General features: G+C 38.3%; 1 protein-coding gene across 1 annotated transcript in view; it reads left to right on the plus strand.

Moving 5' to 3' along the window:
- The first annotated feature begins 7,591 nt into the window (after positions 1–7,591).
- The window catches only part of hs6st1a (heparan sulfate 6-O-sulfotransferase 1a), a 208,705-nt gene continuing 195,169 nt past the window's right edge, over positions 7,592–21,127 (plus strand). The window contains exon 1 of the mRNA XM_062041360.1: positions 7,592–8,419. Within this exon, the coding sequence (XP_061897344.1) occupies positions 7,920–8,419 (500 nt within the window). The 5' untranslated portion in view covers positions 7,592–7,919. The remainder of the gene's footprint in view (positions 8,420–21,127) is intronic.

Consider the following 21,127-nt stretch of genomic DNA (forward strand, 5'->3'; position numbering starts at 1 on the left):
TGATGCTGGATGTCAATAAAAATAAAATGAAAAAAAAAAAAGGATTTTCTACATGGCAGGAGTGCTCTACAGTTTTAGCACGTACTCAAAAAAATCTAATTAAAAATATTTGCATATGCTACTCAGAGATTCTCTATATGATACAGGAGGAACACTGTTGTATTTAGGCATTTACTGAAAAAACACAATTCAAAGATTAGTAATTATTTGCTGTTTTTTAGATCCACTGCAAAAAACTAATGAAATATACTCATATATGCCACTCAAAGATCCTCTATAGAAAAAGGAGCGCGCAGCTGATTTTAGGTACCTATTGCAAAACACCAGTCAAAGATCCTCTACATGACAGGAGTGCTCTACTGTGTTTAGCACTTACACTAAAAATGCAAATAATATATCATTGTACAATGCTGCTCAAAGATCCTCAATATGACAGGAATGCTCTGCTGCTTTTCAGATCTACTGCAAAAAAACAAACAAATGGTAGACCCTAATATGCCACTCAAGGATTCCTCTGAATGACAGGAAAGCTCTGATGTTTTTTTAGGATTACTGCAAAAACCCTAGTCAAGGATCCTCAGTCTACATGGCAGGAATGCACTGCCGTTTTTTAGCTCTTACTGCAAAAAAGCAAATGAAAGCTCCCTGTACATGCTAGTCAAATATCCCCTATATAACAGGAGAATACTGCTGTGGTTTTTTTAGCATCTGCTACAAAAAAGTAAATGAAAGATCCTAGTATCCACTAGTAAAGATTTCCATATGACAGGAACGTTCTGTCTGTTGTTTAGATTTACTGCAAAAACCCTAGATCCTCTATATGACAGGGAAATACTGCACTTTTTAGCACCAAGCAGAAGAAAGATCCTTGTCGATTCCAGTCAAAGATCATCTACTGTATATGACAGGAACGTTCTGCTGTTGTAGATCTACTGCAAACACTAATCAAAGATCCTCTATAAACAGTGTTTAGGATCTCTTGCAAAAACGCTAGTCAAAGATCCGCTATGTGGCATGAGTGTTGTGCTTGTTTTGAAGCAAGCCTTGACAAAGTGCTTCGAAGCAATGGACTCAGAATAAACTAAATGTATTCTACAAGTTAGTACTGAACATGTTTTTAAATTAAAAACACAAAGTGATCATGATTATGTAGAATGGATTAATTTAAATCAGGGGTGTCAAACTCATTTTAGATAAAATATGGTAAAATAACGGCACGATAACTTGAAAATAAAGACAACTTCAGATTGTTTTCTTTGTTTAAAAATAGAACGAGCACATTCTGAAATTGTACAGATCATAATGTCGTTGGGGGTTTTTTACACTTACATGTTGCGGTTAATAGTATTCTATCTTTATTTGTAGTTATTTACATTTTCTGAATAAATGATGTGATAATGTTCATCAGTCAACCCATTGGTGTTGATTGTCAATCTATCAAGATAAAAAAATAATATCAAAATCAAATAACAGTATGTTATTTATGTAGTTTGATCATTTTCCTCGACTGATAGTATACTAACATAAATAGATAGATAGTACATTATTGATTCAGTATGGTAAATGGGTTACAAACAAAGCGCTTTGACACTATTTCTACATTCACCCATTCACACATATGGCGGGAGCTGCCATGCAAGGCGCTAACCACGACCCATCAGGAGCAAGGGTGAAGTGTCTTGCTCAAGGACACAACGGACGGGATAGTAGGTGGGGATCGAACCAGGAACCCTCAGGTTGCTGGCACGGCCACTCTACCAACCTCGCCACGCCGTCCCTTCATGTGGTTTATTTTGTACGTATGTAGCATCGTCCACAAAGATACAAAGAGTTGCTATTGCGACATCTAGTGGACACATTTAGAACAGCTGATTCTTTCATTCAAAAATGTCAGGTTAATATTTAGATAGATAGATAGATAGATAGATAGATAGATAGATAGATAGATAGATAGATAGATAGATAGATAGATAGATAGATAGATAGATAGATAGATAGATAGATAGATAGATAGATAGATAGATAGATAGATAGATAGATAGATAGATGGATGGATGGATGGATGGATGGATGGATGGATGGATGGATGGATGGATGGATGGATGGATGGATAGATAGATAGATAGATAGATAGATAGATAGATAGATAGATAGATAGATAGATAGATAGATAGATAGATAGATAGATAGATAGATAGATAGATAGATAGATAGATAGATAGATAGATAGATAGATAGATATATAGATAGATAGATAGATAGATAGATAGATAGATAGATAGATAGATAGATAGATAGATAGATAGATAGATAGATAGATAGATAGATAGATAGATAGATAGATAGATAGATAGATAGATAGATAGATAGATAGATAGATAGATAGATAGATAGATAGATAGATAGATAGATAGATAGATAGATAGATAGATAGATAGATAGATAGATAGGTAGATAGATAGTACTTTATTGATTCCTTCAGGAGAGTTGCCTCGGGAAAATTAAAATTCCAGCAGTATTGTACAGAATTGAGATCGAATTTAAAAAGTAAAAAGTAAATAATGGGGGTATAAATGGAAATAAAATAGAACATATAACAATAACAATAAAAATAAAAAGCATCAATAAGAATAAAAATAGGTGAAACTTTAGTATGGGGAACATATTCTAAGTAACAAAGACTTAATTTTGACTTATTTGGACATTAGGGGAACATATTCAGTAAGAAAGACTTAAGGGTTAGGGTTAGGGTTAGGGTTAGGGTTAGGGTTAGGGTAGGGTTATTGTAGTTTTTTGTTTTGTTATGTTAGAACAGACCATATTGATTAAGTGGTATTAAAGGGAGAATCATATACAACAACTTCCTTACTTAGTACTAATAAGCAATAATTCCGAGGTTATTGAGGGAAGACTCTTAGTTAATGGCTTACTACTTGTGTAATAAGGCCATGCAGAATAAGGCATTAATAAGTACTTAATAATGACTAATTAAGAGCCAATATGTTACTAATTTGCATGTTAATAAGCAACTAAGTCATGGTGAATATGTTCCCCATACTAAAGTGTTACCTAAAAATATAACAGTAAAAATATCAATATAACAATAGAAACCATGCAGTAGTGACCATGTTATGAACATGTATTGCACTGTTAGTTGCACTGTTTTTTGTTGCAGTTTATTTCAATATTGTTATTGTTTTATACTTAGCAAACTCATCCAGCGGGCTGGATAAAACCTGTTCGCGGGCCTGATCCGGCCCTCGGGCCGTACGTTTGACACCCCTGATTTAAATGAATAAATAGTGCTGGAAATACAGTATGTCAGTGGTCACCAACCTTTTTGAAACCAAGAGCTACTTCTTGGGTACTGATTAATGCGAAGGGCTACCAGTTTGATACACACTTAAATAAATTGCCAGAAATAGCCAATTTGCTCAATTTACCTTTAACTCTATGTTATTATTAATAATTAATGATATTTATCATTGTGGAAACACTGATCATCTTAATGATTTCTCACAATAAATATATATAGAAACAGATAAATATCAATATGCAACACTTTATTTTTATATTTTCTCTAAGTGCACATTTTTCAAATTTAACATTTTCAAATGATCACTTCTAAGACAGTCTTGTGAAATCTCAATATCCCATTTTAACTAGCTAGCCACTAACATTTTTTAACAAATCATGAATTACTTTGCACCATGTTTGTACAAATAACTCATGTAAAATATAAAAGTCAACTCTCAATTTTTTAAATAAATCATGTCACACTTTGAACTGGACACCAAATCTGTTATCTGTTTCTTTGTCAGTTAGTGAAGACCAAGTCTTTAAAATATTTTCTTGGATTTTCAAATTCTATTTGAGTTTTGTCTCTCTTAGAATTAAAAATGTCGAGCAAAGCGAAGACCAGCTTGCTAGTAAATAAATACAATTTAAAAAATAGAGGCAGCTCACTGGTAAGTGCTGCTATTTGAGCTATTTTTAGAACAGGCCAGCGGGCTACTCATCTGGCCCTTACGGGCTACCTGGTGCCCGCGGGCACCGCGTTGGTGACCCCTGTAGTATGTAAAGCAGGGGACACCAACCTTTTTGAAACCAAGAGCTACTACTTGGGTACTGATTAATGCGAAGGGCTACCAGTTTGATACACACTTAAATAAATTGACAGAAATAGCCAATTTGCTCAATTTACCTTTAACTCTATGTTATTATTAATAATTAATGATATTTATCATTGTGGAAACACTGATCATCTTAATGATTTCTCACAATAAATATATATGGAAACAGATAAATATCAATATGCAACACTTTATTTTTATATTTTCTCTAAGTGCACATTTTTCAAATTGAACATTTTCAAATGATCACTTCTAAGACATCCATCCATCCATTTTCTACCGCTTATTCCCTTCGGGGTCGCGGGGGGCGCTGGAGCCTATCTCAGCTACAATCGGGCGGAAGGCGGGGTACACCCTGGACAAGTCGCCACCTCATCGCAGGGCCAAGACAGTCTTGTGAAATCTCAATATCCCATTTTAACTAGCTAGCCACTAACATTTTTTAACAAATCATGAATTACTTTGCACCATGTTTGTACAAATAACTCATGTAAAATATAAAAGTCAACTCTCAAATTTTTAAATAAATCATGTCACACTTTGAACTGGACACCAAATCTGTTATCTGTTTCTTTGTCAGTTAGTGAAGACCAAGTCTTTAAAATATTTTCTTGGATTTTCAAATTCTATTTGAGTTTTGTCTCTCTTAGAATTAAAAATGTCGAGCAAAGCGAAGACTAGCTTGCTAGTAAATAAATAACATTTTAAAAATAGAGGCAGCTCACTGGTAAGTGCTGCTATTTGAGCTATTTTTAGAACAGGCCAGCGGGCTACTCATCTGGTCCTTACGGGCTACCTGGTGCCCGCGGGCACCGCGTTGGTGACCCCTGCAGTATGTAAAGCAGGGGTCACCAACCTTTTTGAAACCAAGAGCTACTACTTGGGTACTGATTAATGCGAAGGGCTACCAGTTTGATACACACTTAAATAAATTGACAGAAATAGCCAATTTGCTCAATTTACCTTTAACTCTATGTTATTATTAATAATTAATGATATTTATCATTGTGGAAACACTGATCATCTTAATGATTTCTCACAATAAATATATATAGAAACAGATAAATATCAATATGCAACACTTTATTTTTATATTTTCTCTAAGTGCACATTTTTCAAATTGAACATTTTCAAATGATCACTTCTAAGACAGTCTTGTGAAATCTCAATATCCCATTTTAACTAGCTAGCCACTAACATTTTTTAACAAATCATGAATTACTTTGCACCATGTTTGTACAAATAACTCATGTAAAATATAAAAGTCAACTCTCAATTTTTTAAATAAATCATGTCACACTTTGAACTGGACACCAAATCTGTTATCTGTTTCTTTGTCAGTTAGTGAAGACCAAGTCTTTAAAATATTTTCTTGGATTTTCAAATTCTATTTGAGTTTTGTCTCTCTTAGAATTAAAAATGTCGAGCAAAGCGAAGACCAGCTTGCTAGTAAATAAATACAATTTAAAAAATAGAGGCAGCTCACTGGTAAGTGCTGCTATTTGAGCTATTTTTAGAACAGGCCAGCGGGCTACTCATCTGGCCCTTACGGGCTACCTGGTGCCCGCGGGCACCGCGTTGGTGACCCCTGTAGTATGTAAAGCAGGGGACACCAACCTTTTTGAAACCAAGAGCTACTACTTGGGTACTGATTAATGCGAAGGGCTACCAGTTTGATACACACTTAAATAAATTGACAGAAATAGCCAATTTGCTCAATTTACCTTTAACTCTATGTTATTATTAATAATTAATGATATTTATCATTGTGGAAACACTGATCATCTTAATGATTTCTCACAATAAATATATATGGAAACAGATAAATATCAATATGCAACACTTTATTTTTATATTTTCTCTAAGTGCACATTTTTCAAATTGAACATTTTCAAATGATCACTTCTAAGACATCCATCCATCCATTTTCTACCGCTTATTCCCTTCGGGGTCGCGGGGGGCGCTGGAGCCTATCTCAGCTACAATCGGGCGGAAGGCGGGGTACACCCTGGACAAGTCGCCACCTCATCGCAGGGCCAAGACAGTCTTGTGAAATCTCAATATCCCATTTTAACTAGCTAGCCACTAACATTTTTTAACAAATCATGAATTACTTTGCACCATGTTTGTACAAATAACTCATGTAAAATATAAAAGTCAACTCTCAAATTTTTAAATAAATCATGTCACACTTTGAACTGGACACCAAATCTGTTATCTGTTTCTTTGTCAGTTAGTGAAGACCAAGTCTTTAAAATATTTTCTTGGATTTTCAAATTCTATTTGAGTTTTGTCTCTCTTAGAATTAAAAATGTCGAGCAAAGCGAAGACTAGCTTGCTAGTAAATAAATAACATTTTAAAAATAGAGGCAGCTCACTGGTAAGTGCTGCTATTTGAGCTATTTTTAGAACAGGCCAGCGGGCTACTCATCTGGTCCTTACGGGCTACCTGGTGCCCGCGGGCACCGCGTTGGTGACCCCTGCAGTATGTAAAGCAGGGGTCACCAACCTTTTTGAAACCAAGAGCTACTACTTGGGTACTGATTAATGCGAAGGGCTACCAGTTTGATACACACTTAAATAAATTGACAGAAATAGCCAATTTGCTCAATTTACCTTTAACTCTATGTTATTATTAATAATTAATGATATTTATCATTGTGGAAACACTGATCATCTTAATGATTTCTCACAATAAATATATATAGAAACAGATAAATATCAATATGCAACACTTTATTTTTATATTTTCTCTAAGTGCACATTTTTCAAATTGAACATTTTCAAATGATCACTTCTAAGACAGTCTTGTGAAATCTCAATATCCCATTTTAACTAGCTAGCCACTAACATTTTTTAACAAATCATGAATTACTTTGCACCATGTTTGTACAAATAACTCATGTAAAATATAAAAGTCAACTCTCAAATTTTTAAATAAATCATGTCACACTTTGAACTGGACACCAAATCTGTTATCTGTTTCTTTGTCAGTTAGTGAAGACCAAGTCTTTAAAATATTTTCTTGGATTTTCAAATTCTATTTGAGTTTTGTCCCTCTTAGAATTAAAAATGTCGAGCAAAGCGAAGACTAGCTTGCTAGTAAATAAATACAATTAAAAAAATAGAGGCAGCTCACTGGTAAGTGCTGCTATTTGAGCTATTTTTAGAACAGGCCAGCGGGCTACTCATCTGGTCCTTACGGGCTACCTGGTGCCCGCGGGCACCGCGTTGGTGACCCCTGCAGTATGTAAAGGTTATAATGTTAATGTATTGGTTGTGGGAGATCTCAATGTGCCGTTAATGTGTCTTTGCAGGTTGGCGATGTAAAAAAAGGGGCGGTCGTTGCATGTGAACCAATGAATTAAAGAGCGAGAGAGCGAGGAGTGGTCGAGAGACGTTGAAAAAGGCTGAAAGCGTGCGCCTCCATCCGGGGAACTCAGCTCCATGGCGATGCGGCGAGCCTGTTGTGCTGGCCGGCCAGGCAAAGTCAAGTAACCCGGGGGAGGGTCGCCAGTCGGAGCTGCGTGAGAGAGACGAAGTGGGGCGAGCTCCCATTTGAGTTACAATGCGTCTTTCACACGCCGCCCCAATTGTGAGACAACTTCCCCGGACGCTCCTTCGACGCCGTGCGAGCTCCTCCTGAGCACCGGGAAGCGAAGCTATCTGCTGGGCGGCCAGGCGGGCGTTTGCCAGCGGGCATGAAGAAGCCGAGCGCCCCGCTCCTTGCTGGCGCGGTGACCGGGAAATGGTAGCGTTCTGCGGGCGCCGCAACTGGGCGAGAACATGGTCGAGAGGAGCAGCAAATTCTTGTTGATCGTGGTCGGATCTGTGTGTTTCATGCTGATTCTCTATCAGTACGTGGCGCCCGGGGTCATCAATTTCGGATCCCCGCACGGCTACTTCTCGGAGGAGGACGAGGGGGACATCTTCCCCACTCCGGACCCCCACTACGTCAAGAAGTACTTCTTCCCGGTGAGAGACCTGGAGAGGACCATCGATTTCCAAATCAAAGGGGAGGACGTGATCGTGTTCCTGCACATCCAGAAGACCGGCGGGACTACCTTCGGTCGGCACCTGGTGCAGAATGTCCGCCTGGAGGTCCCCTGCGACTGCAGACCGGGCCAGAAGAAGTGTACCTGCTACCGACCCAACCGCAAGGAGACGTGGCTCTTCTCCCGGTTCTCCACCGGCTGGAGCTGCGGCTTGCACGCCGACTGGACCGAGCTCACCAATTGTGTGCCGGGGGTCCTCAACAAGAAGGAGAGTAAGCAGAAGAATCTAAGGTAAGACCTTCTACTCTGCTGCTAATAATAACAACAATGGCTAATCTGCCTGTCTTGATTACATCTCTGTAACTTTTCCAGAGGATAAGAAAATTAATTATTTACCAGATGGACCACTTTCAAACTATTCTTCAACACAGTGAATCTGCAATTATATCAAAATGCATTGTTTGCATTTTTCATGCAGAAAGCATGTCACCTTTTTGTCACATATTTAGTTCTTCATTAATTACTTCCAAATCACTAGTCAAAGATCCTGTATATGACAAGAGTGGGCGGCAGTTTTAAGGAACCTACACCGCAAAATCTCAAGTCATAGATCCTCTATAAGACAGCAGTTGCTGTTTTTTAGTCACTTACTGCAGAAAGGCTAGTCAAAGATCCTCTATATGACATGATTGAGCTTCTTGTTTTTAAGGACGTACAATGGAATTGCTAGTCCATCCATCCATCCATTTTCTCCGCTTGTCCCTTTCGGGGTCGCGGGGGGGTGCCGGAACCTATCTCAGCTGCATTCGGGCGGAAGGCGGGGTACACCCTGGACAAGTCGCCACCTCACCGCAGGGAATTGCTAGTCAAAGATCCTCTATATGACCGCAGCTTTGATTTTAAGCACCTATTCCAAAAAAGCTAGTCAAAGATCCTCTATATGACTAAATAATGTTATTTTGTCCATTAAGGACGTACTATGAGATTGTTAGTCAAAGATCCTCCGTATGATTGGAGCGTTGTTTTTAACATCTACTGCAAAAAGATAGTCAAAGATCCTCTATATGACAAAATAGTGTTTTTTGTCCAATAAGTCAAAGTCAAAAATTATCTATATCAGTGGTCCTCTACATGACCGCAGCGTTGTTTTTAAGTACTTATTCCAAAAAAGCTAGTCAAAGATGACTGAATTATGTTTTTTTGTCCATTAAGGACGTACTATGAGATTGTCAGTCAAAGTTTGTTCATATGATTGGAGCGTTGTTTTTAACACCTACTGCAAAAAGCTAGTCAAAGATCATCTATATCAGTGGTCCTTTATATGACCGCAGCATTGTTTGTAAGCACCTATTCCAAAAAAGCTAGTCACAGGTCCTCTATATCAGTGGTCCCCAACCTTTTTGTAGCTGCGGACCGGTCAACGCTCGAAAATTGCCCTGATCGTATGTAAAAAAAATATATATATATATATATATTTTTTTTTTTTTAAATACTTTTTTTTTTTTTACATAAATAAATACAATCATGGGTGCTTACGGACTGTATCCCTGCAGACTGTATTGATCTATATTGATATATAATGTATATATTGTGTTTTTTATGTTGATTTCATTAAAAAAAAAAAAAAAAAAAATTGTTTTTTTTTTTGTTTTTTTTTTTAATTTCTTGTGCAGCCCGGTACCAATCGGTGGTTGGGGACCACTGCTCTATATGACTGAATAATGTTTTTTTTGTCCATTAAGGACGTACTATGAGATTGTCAGTCAAAGTTCGTTCATATGATCGATGCGCTGTTTTTAATACCTACTGCAAAAAGCTAGTCAAAGATCATCCATATCAGTGGTCCTCTATATGACCGCAGTGTTGTTTTTAAGCACATATTCCAAAAAAGCTAGTCAAACATCCTCTATATGACTAAATAATGTTTTTTGTCTATTAAGGACGTACTATGAAATTGTTAGTCCAAAGATCCTCCATATGATTGGAGAGTTGTTTTTAACTCCTACTGCAAAAAGCTAGTCAAAGATCATTTATATCAGTGGTCCTCTATATCAGTGGTCCCCAACCACCGGGCCGTGGACCAATTGGTACCGGGCCGCACAAGAAATGTAAAAAAAAAAAAAAAAAAAAAGTTTTTTTTTGTGTTTTTTTTAAATTAAATCAACATAAAAAACACAATATATACGTTATATATCAATATAGATCAATACAGTCTGCAGGGATACACTCCGTAAGCACACATGATTGTATTTCTTTATGACAAAAAAAAACAACAAAAAAAACATACATTCATCTATATCAGTGGTCCCCAACCACCGGTCCGGGGACCGGCACCGGTCCATGACACATTTGCTACTGGGCCGCACAGAGACGTTAAATAATTTATAACCGACCGCATTTTCTCATACTTAACTTTCGCCAGTCCCACCAGACACTCCAATGAGCTTGATCATACGAAGGCGCCATTTGCTATATTTGTTACATCTTTGTTACATGGGACAATGCACATTAATAAACATATAAAATCTAAAGACGCCAAATCGTAGCCAAAAGCTAGGTTCCATCTGCAGTCCGCAGCAGGTTGATGACCTAAGATCAGGGCACATCAGGAATAAAGTGACCGTAGTAGTTAAGGAGAAGTGCTCAATTGTTGCATATAATAATTGTGCTGAAGGTACATCTTCTTTAGCCTAGTAAGTTAAAGTGCTGGTGTTATTGCATGTAGTCCTATCACACAAGTAGTTAGCAATAACATATGTATTTATGCATGAAAATTTGACCAAAAAAATACAACATTAGTGTATCTACGTATGAAATATTGCACAAAATATGAATACACAACTTTTAGAATGGAAATATAAATATATTGGAACTAATGACAAGTATATCTAGCTTGATATATCCATGATTTTGTCCTTGAATGTGATGTATCACCTTTAACCCATCAGATACTAAAGCAAAAAAAAAAAGCCTACTACTAGCAAAAACTAGTAAAAAAAAAAGTCTATGGAGAGCTTTTTGGCAAAGGGAAAAGGCCAGGGGCTCCCACTAATTCAACGTTATGGTGAGGAAGGCCGGTCCGTGAAAATAATGCCCACATTAAACCGGTTCCTGGTGCAAAAAAGGTTGGGGACCCCTGATCTACATGACGGCAACGTTGTTTTTAAGCACTAGTCAAACATCCTCAATATGACAAAATTGTGCTTTTTGTTCATTGACATACCGTGAAATTGTTAGTCAAAGATGCTCTCTACGACAGCAGTGTTGTTTTTAAGCATCTACTGCAAAAAAAGCTAGTAAAATACCCTCTATACGTCAAGGTTGTGTTTCTAATTTTTTAAAGACTTACTGCAAAATTGCTGGTCAAAGATCCTCTAAATGACAGCAGCGTTGTTTTTTAGCATCTACTGCATAAACACCAGTCAAAGATCCTCCTGTATGACAAGATTGCACGGCTTGTTTTTAAGGATGTACTGTGTAATTGTTTGTCAAAGATCCTCTATATGACTGCAGTGTTTTTAAGCACCTACTGTTTTTGTTGTTGTTTTACTTTTGTAGCTGTATGTAGAAATTGCATCTCTGAATTGGCAGCTAGTTGCATCAGCTCTGCTCTTAATGTATTTTATGTCCTTTGTTTTCTTTGATTTTGATTGATTTTTTCCCTCTTGTTTTCATGTGTGTTTACTAGGGCTGCAACTAACGATTAATCTGTCGATTATTACTTCGATTAATCGATTAATAATCGGATAAAAGAGACAAACTACATTTCTATCCTTTCCAGTATTTTATTGGAAAAAAAACAGCATACTGGCACCATACTTATTTTGATAATTGTTTCTCAGCTGTTTGTACATGTTGCAGTTTATAAATAAAGGTTTATAAAAAATGAAAATAAAAAAAAAAACATTTAATAAAATAAATAAATAAAAAATTGCCTCTGCGCATAGCATAGATCCAACGAATCGATGACTAAATTAATCGCCAACTATTTTTATAATCGATTTTAATCGATTAGTTGTTGCAGCCCTAGTATTTACCTTTCTTTGTAGACTTTTTGTGTCTGCACTGCAACCACATACTTTCCCCATTGTGGTGTAAATAAAGTCTATCCATCCCTTCATCCATGACAACAGCGTTGTTTCTAAGCACCGACTGCAATTAAGATAGTCAAATATCCTCTAAATGACCGCAGCATTGTTTTTTTAGTATCTACTGCAAAAACACTTGCCAAAGATCTTCTATACAACTGGAACACTGTGCTGTTTTTTAGCATCTACAGTCGTCCCTCACCACCACAACACACTTTGAAGCTTTGTCAAAGATCTTCTATATAATAGGACCATTCAAGCATTTCTTTTTAGGTAACTACTGCACAATCAAGCACAGGGGAGTCCCTTTCGCCACAAAGATGCAGTGGAAAGGAAGTTGATATAATTGTCAATATGTCTGCAAGAGGGAAGCAATGAGTTTGGATTATTTGTCAAGATAGCAACCCCATTCCCCTCCGTTCCACCCCTCCCCAGAGGGCGGGGCCCCCGGATGCTGGCACCCATCAACAATTGTCAGCGACACTGTGGAGCTCTCCAGGCATTGGTGACAGCTCAGTGTTGAAATGCCAATCATTGTTTGCCTCCCAAGGTTTATATATGTGCACACCATTTCTGAGATAAACGCGTCGTTTTTTTGCTGCTCCTTTTGATTTGAACCACGAACCTCACTGTCACACCCACGTATGACAATACTTCATATATATTATCCACTGGGGGCCTCATGCTGAAAAATAAAAAAGCAACTTTCATATTGTTACATTAATGTTTTAATCGTATGTATGTATGCATATATATATATATATATATATATATATATATATATATATATATATATATATATATATATATATATATATATATATATATATATATATATATATATATATATATATATATATATATATATATATATATATAATGTATGTATGTATGTATGCATATATATATATATGTATGTGTGTGTATATATATATGTGTATATATATACATATATATGTGTATATACATATACAGTATATATATACATATGTATATATATATATATATATATATATATATATATATATATATATATATATATATATATATATATATATATATATATGTGTATATATATATATATGTGTATATACATATACAGTGTATATATATATATACATATATATATATACTGTATATGTATATATATTAAAAAAAAAAGATATATATATATATATATGTGTGTGTGTATATATATATATATATATATATATATATATATATATATATATATATATATATATATATATATATATATATATATATATATATATATACACACACACATACAGTATATATACACACACACAGCCCGGCCCCCGGCCCAATTTTTTTTTTTAACCCAATGCGGCCCCCGAGTCAAAAAGTTTGGGGACCCCTGCTGTAGATGATCTTTTAATAGTGAGTTTGCAGTAGATTCTTAATAACCACATGGTTCTCCTGTTTATTTAAAGGATCTTGGAGTGGTAATTTTGCCGAAAATTCTCAAAAACAGCAAGTTTTCCTGCAACATAGAGCATCTTTAGCTAGCATGTTTGCATTTTATGTTTAAAAACAGCACGAGGCTCCTCTCAGTGTAAGGATCTTTGACTAGCAGCTTTGCTTTTTTTCCTTAACAACAGAGTGCTCCTCTTGTATTGAGGATCTTTAGCAAAGGTTGCAATTGATCTCTAATAACAGCAGGGTGCTCCTGCTTAAATGATCTTTGACTAGCATTTTTGCATTACATCCTAAAAATAGAGTGCTCCTGTCATATTGAGGATAATTTATAGCGTTTTTGCAGTTTATCCTTAAAAACAGGAGATGGTATTTCTCATTCTGTTGTTTTTCGTCTATTTCCTTTTGGATGTTGTTTCCCAGGAGGTTATGGAGGTACTTTGAATAGTGTTTTTGCACTAGGTCCTTAAATGCTTAGTGCTCCTTTCTTATAGAGGATCTTTGACCAGCAGTTTTACAGTAGAAGCTTTAAACAACAGAGCATCCCTCCAAGGACAGTGGATATTTCACGAGTATTTTTGCAGTAATTCTTTTTTAAAACAGCAGAGTGCGCTTGTCATACAAAGGATCTTTGACGAGCATAAACATATTGCTTCTGTTTAAATGTAGGACTTTTTTTCTGACTATATTCGGCATTTGTTGAGATAAAAATGTAAAAGTCTGGCAGAGCTTTATAAAGCGTATACGTTGACATTACACAGAAAACAAGAATCATGGTGAAAGAAAAAGTCCTTAGCTTTAAGGACTGCAGCCTGGTGCTGAAAAGGATTCTCCTGTTGGGTGTTTTCTTTGTGTCGCCTCATATTGTATTTAGGCTGATCAAAAGGACAATGGGACGAGGACAAAAACAAACCCCCGAAAAAGTGTCCTGTCTGTGTGCCTCGCAGCCAAACGCGGCGGCGTCCGGCTGTTCCGCTTCCCATGGCCTTTCCAAAGTGGGGGATCAGAGCTGACGCTCGGGCAGGGCCGGGCCGGGGCGATGCAGGCAGGCTAGAGTAGGTGGAGGGGGTGCCCTGCAGGGGTTTGGCTCCGCTCTAATCCGGGTCATTATTACTGCTGGGACACACACACACACACACACACACACTAATGCTGCTGGCGTCAGTCCTGATTCCCCCGCTATCGCCGGTTGGAGGTGATAATGTGATAAGCGACCATTGGAGCTGAGATATCAGCATGGATGCAGGATAATTGGCCTCTATAGTTGTTTTTGGAGATGTCCAGGGGTGTGCGTGAGAGCTATAGGCCCACTCACTATATGCTCATCCTGTGAGTCCTGACAGGGCAAACATTGCATTCTAAACCTAATAGGGGAAAACCACTGCTACAAGAAAAAGAAGTGAACACTTTCTATTCTTGTTTTTAAAGGCCTACTGAAACCCACTACTACCGACCACGCAGTCTGATAGTTTATATAACAATGATGAAATCTTAACATTGCAACACATGCCAATACGGCCGGTAGATTAGTAAAGTGCAATTTTAAATTTCCCGCGAAATATCCTGCTGAAAACGTCTCGGTATGATGACGTCTGCGCGTGACGTCACGGATTGTAGAGGACATTTTGGGACAGCATTGTGGCCAGCTATTAAGTCGTCTGTTTTCATCGCAAAATTCCACAGTATTCTGGACATCTGTGTTGGTGAATCTTTTACAATATGTTTAATGAACAATGGAGACAGCAAAGAAGAAAGCTGAAGGTGGGAAGCGGTGTATTAGCGGCCGGCTGCAGCAACACAAACACGTAGCCGGTGTTTCATTGTTTACATTCCCGAAGGATGACAGTCAAGCTTTACCATTGGCCTGTGGAGAACTGGGACAACAGAGACTCTTACCAGGAGGACTTTGAGTTGGATACCCGGTACTGTGAGTACGCAGCTGCGGCTTCCAAACATTTGATCGCTTGCCCGTACGTGCGTGCCGCTATGTGCATGTCACGTACGTAACTTTGGGGAAATACATGTGCTGTATGAACTTTGCGGAGGTGAACGGTACTTTGGGCTGTGGGATTGAGTGTGTTGTGCGGGTGTTTGATTTGTATTGGCAGGTTATATGAACGGGAGGGGGGAGGTGTTTGTTATGCGGGATTAATTTGTGGCATATTAAATATAAGCCTGGTTGTGTTGTGGCTAATAGAGTATATATACACTACCGTTCAAAAGTTTGGGGTCACATTGAAATGTCCTTATTTTTGAAGGAAAAGCACTGTACTTTTCAATGAAGATAACTTTAAACTAGTCTTAACTTAAAAGAAATACACTCTATACATTGCTAATGTGGTAAATGACTATTCTAGCTGCAAATGTCTGGTTTTTGGTGCAATATCTACATAGGTGTATAGAGGCCCATTTCCAGCAACTATCACTCCAGTGTTCTAATGGTACAATGTGTTTGCTCATTGGCTCAGAAGGCTAATTGATGATTAGAAAACCCTTGTGCAATCATGTTCACACATCTGAAAACAGTTTAGCTCGTTACAGAAGCTAAAAAACTGACCTTCCTTTGAGCAGACTGAGTTTCTGGAGCATCACATTTGTGGGGTCAATTAAACGCTCAAAATGGCCAGAAAAAGAGAACTTTCATCTGAAACTCGACAGTCTATTCTTGTTCTTAGAAATGAAGGCTATTCCACAAAATTGTTTGGGTGACCCCAAACTTTTGAACGGTAGTGTATGTCTTGTGTTTATTTACTGTTTTAGTCATTCCCAGCTGAATATCAGGTCCCACCCGCCTCTCACAGCATCTTCCCTATCTGAATCGCTTCCACTGCCCTCTAATCCTTCACTCTCACTTTCCTCATCCACAAATCTTTCATCCTCGCTCAAATTAATGGGGTAATCGGCGCTTTCTCGGTCCGAATCGCTCTCGCTGCTGGTGGCCATGATTGTAAACAATGTGCAGATGTGAGGAGCTCCACAACCTGTGACGTCACGCTACTTCCGGCACAGGCAAGGCTTTTTTATCAGCGACCAAAAGTTGCGAACTTTATCGTCGATGTTCTCTACTAAATCCTTTCAGCAAAAATATGGCAATATCGCGAAATGATCAAGTATGACACATAGAATGGACCTGCTATCCCCGTTTAAATAAGAAAATCTCATTTCAGTAGGCCTTTAAGCCTATTCTTGTATGGTTTCAACGTCCTTCTTTTTTTTTAGATTTTATTCAGTTGTTTTATGCTTCAAGGTTCTTTGTCCCATGCACGGCTATAATGTACTCTTCTAATGTGCAGTGATATGCTCCCTCTGTGTTTTGCTGCCCGGGTCTGTTTTTAGTGCCGCCCATTGTGCAAAGTAAAACGCAAGTTTATTCATGAACAGGCTCGCATTTTTCATGGCTAAATGTCGTTTTATAGAGTTCATATAAATATTTATAGCATTGCATTTTTTCTCTCGAAAGGATAAAGTTTTCTAATTACAGTTTTTAGTGGGGATTTTATTCATCAACGAAAGGGAAGATTAGCAATTGATTTATCTATCTATTCTAACTTTTTAAAAGGTTGGTTATAGATTTGGCCGGTGCCAGAAAAGAACTGGATTCGGTACTCAGAAACAAAATTCCACACAGTGCTCCAAATTCTTATAGTGGATTATGACCATACCTTGTGAGATGTGGTAAAACGTTAAAAGAATAATTATCATAAACATCTGCTTTATAATATAATAGGATCCTGTTATTTTCTCCTCAGTTCTGGATGAAAGAGAGGTAAAACCCTTTAGAACTTTAAAGACCATTAAGATCATAGCTGTGCACGCATTGATCTTTGCAGGTGGAAGTGGAAGTCTGCGTCTCCATTTCACCATGTGTGTTTTCCACATGTGCGTTCATCTGCAGCGTGTATTTGCATTGTCTCCTCTAATGTCTTTTGTGCCTGCACATCGGCCCTCAGGGCAGTCGAACCCGGGTGGTAGAGGCCAGGCCAAAGTGTGACAAAGTTCCTGCGTGTTTACACAGCAAGCAGCGAGGGATTTCTTGGCGCGTCGTCGTCCGCATACTTCTCGGCTTCTCAGCTGTGCGTATGTTTGCCGGGGCGGCGTTAAAAACAGCCCCTGCAGGGAAGGTGACTGAGCTTTTTTATTTATTTTTTGCTTTTTTTTGCTGTCCGAGACGTACGGCACCTGAAATGCTTTTTTCCGAGAGTACCAGAAGCTACAGCTGGCCTCAATGTCCTCCTTTCACTCCCAGTCGCTGTTCTCATACGGCTGTCAAACTAGATTTTACACACAACCTTTCAGAGACGCCGTAAAAATAACATGAATTACTAGCATGCACGTCAGTCGGATGGGGGCGCGTGAAAGAGGCCCCCTTGAAGGTTTGAAAGAAGAAAAATGTCATTTTCACTGCTTTTGGAAATGGAGAAGTGGTTATTTGAGGTAAATTTTGCTGTTGATTATTTACCGCAGTGGTACCTCAGGTACCACACATTGAATTATATTAACATACAATTCCGGGCTATAAAGCTCACGGGTATTTAAGCCGAAGCCACCGAATTTGAGAAGAAATACATGTGTTTACAAATATTAGCCGCACCGGACCATAAGTGTCATGATCCGTGGCCGGATCATGTTTTGTTTAGTTATGTTCTGTTATTTTTGGACCTGTTCCTGTTTTGTGCACCTCTGGGTTTGTTTTGGTTTCTAGGGGGATTAAAGGCCTACTGAAATGAATTTTTTTTATTTAAACGGGGATAGCAGATCCATTCTATGTGTCATACTTGATCATTTCGCGATATTGCCGTATTTTTGCTGAAAGGATTTAGTAGAGAACATCGACAATAAAGTTCGCAACTTTTGATCGCTAATAAAAAAAAGCCTTGCCTGTACCGGAAGTAGCGTGACGTCACAGGTTGAAGGGCTCCTCACATTTCCCCATTGTTTACAATGCAGCGAGAGCGATTCGGACCGAGAAAGCGACGATTACCCCATTAATTTGAGCGAGGAAGAAAGATTCGTGGATGAGGAACGTAAGAGTGAAGGACTAGAGTGCAGTGCAGGGCGTATCTTTTTTTCGCTCTGACCGTAACTTAGGTACAAGGGTTCATTGGATTCCACACTTTCTCCTTTTTCTATTGTGGATCACGGATTTGTATTTTAAACCACCTCGGATACTATATCCTCTTGAAAATGAGAGTCGAGAACGCGAAATGGACATTCACAGTGACTTTTATCTCCACGACAATACATCGGCGAAGCTCTTTAGCTACGGAGCTAACGTGATAGCATCGTGCTTAAATGCAGATAGAAACAAAAGAAATAAACCCCTGACTGGAAGGATAGACAGAAAATCAACAATACTATTAAACTATGGACATGTAACTACACGAATAATGCTTTCCAGCCTGTCGAAGCTTAACAATGCTGTTGCTAACGACGCCATTGAAGCTAACTTAGCTACGGGACCTCGACAGAGCTATGCTAAAAACATTAGCTATCCACCTACGCCAGCCAGCCCTCATCTGCTCATCAACACCCGTGCTCACCTGCGTTCCAGCGATCGACGGAGCGACGAAGGACTTCACACGATCATAGATGCGGTCGGCAGCCCGGAGACGGAGGAAGTCAAGGTGAGGTCGCCGGCTAGCGCGTCTGCTATCCATCTCAAAGTCCTCCTGGTTGTGTTGCTGTAGTCCGCCGCTAATACACCGATCCCACCTACAGCTTTCTTCTTTGCAGTCTTCATTGTTCATTTAACTAATTGCAAAAGATTCACCAACACAGATGTCCAGAATACTGTGGAATTATGTGGTGAAAACAGAGCTTTTTATATTGGATCCAATGGGGTCCGAATACTTCCGTTCACTACGTGACGTCACGCGCAAACGTCATCATACCGAGACGTTTTCAACCGGAAGTTTCGCGGGAAATTTAAAATTTCACTTTATAAGTTAACCCGGCCGTATTGGCATGTGTTGCAATGTTAAGATTTCATCATTGATATATAAACTATCAGACTGCGTGGTCGGTAGTAGTGGGTTTCAGTAGGCCTTTAATTGGGTTCACCTGCCTCTGGTTAGTGGTCGGTACGCTCACCTGCAGTCAAACACTAATCAGAGAGCTATTTATTCACCTTTCTCGCCACGCTCAGTCTGGCTTCATTGTTTGCGAATGCAACAGTTAGGTTGGGTATTCCTTGTTTTCTTTGCTACGCTTGCCTTTTGTTATTTGCCTGTATTTTGTAAGTTGGATGATTTATGAGGAATAAATCATATCCTACCTGCACGCTTCGTCCGGAGTTGTCCGTCTGCATCCCGGGGGAACAAGCTGCGAAAACCCCGTCGTGACAATAAGCCGCCGATATATACCGGTACGAAAGATTTTGTAAATGTTTATTTACATACCTCAATTGGTTTCCAAACGCTGCATGTCGCACGGCAGTAAAACGGCTGATCAAACAAAACAGAAGTCATCGTCAACGACCCACTAACTGCAGAAGCTAGCTCTCTAATCAGTTCGACAGACTCAATAACTCCGTTTTGGTGAATTTTTAAAAACTGAAACAGTACAAAAAGAATGCCATTGTAAGTTGTAAGTTAATGTTACTAACACAGACCCTTGTGAACGTGTTTGCATTAGAGATGTCCGATAATAGCTTTTTTGCCGATATCCGATATTCCGATATTGTCCAACTCTTAATTACCGATTCCGATATCAACCGATACTGATATTTACAGTGGTGGAATTAACACATTACTATGGCTTACTTTGTTGTGATGCCCCACTGGATGCATTAAACAATGTAACAAGGTTTTCCAAAATAAATCAACTCAAGTTATGGAAAAAAATGCCAACATGGCACTGCTATATTTATTATTGAAGTCACAAAGTGCTTTTTTTTTTTTTAACATGCCTCAAAACATCAGCTTGGAATTTGGGACATGCTCTCAACATGAGGAGGTTGAGATGGGGGGGGTTGAGGTGAGGGGGATATATATATATATATATATATATATATATATATATATATATATATATATATATATATATATATATATATATATATATATAACAGAGGGGGTGTATATTGTAGCGTCCCGGAAGAGTTAGTGCTGCAAGGGGTTCTGGGTATTTGTTCTGTTGTGTTTATGTTGTGTTACGGTGCGGATGTTCTCCCGAAATGTGTTCGTCATTGTTGTTTGGTGTGGGTTCACAGTGTGGCGCATATTTGTAACAGTGTTAAAGTTGTTTATACGGCTACCCTCAGTGTGACCTGTATGGCTGTTGTCCAAGTATGCCTTGCATTCACTTGTGTGTGTGAAAAGCCGTAGATATTATTTGACTGGGCCGGCACGCAAAGGCAGTGTCTTTAAGGTTTATTGGCGCTCTGTACTTCTCCCTACATCCGTGTACACAGCGGCATTTTAAAAAGTCATACATTTTACTTTTTGAAACCGATACCGATAATTTTGAAACCGAT

This window comes from Entelurus aequoreus, linkage group LG03 (genome assembly GCF_033978785.1).
Source record: "Entelurus aequoreus isolate RoL-2023_Sb linkage group LG03, RoL_Eaeq_v1.1, whole genome shotgun sequence".
In the NCBI taxonomy this organism is placed as follows: domain Eukaryota; kingdom Metazoa; phylum Chordata; class Actinopteri; order Syngnathiformes; family Syngnathidae; genus Entelurus; species Entelurus aequoreus.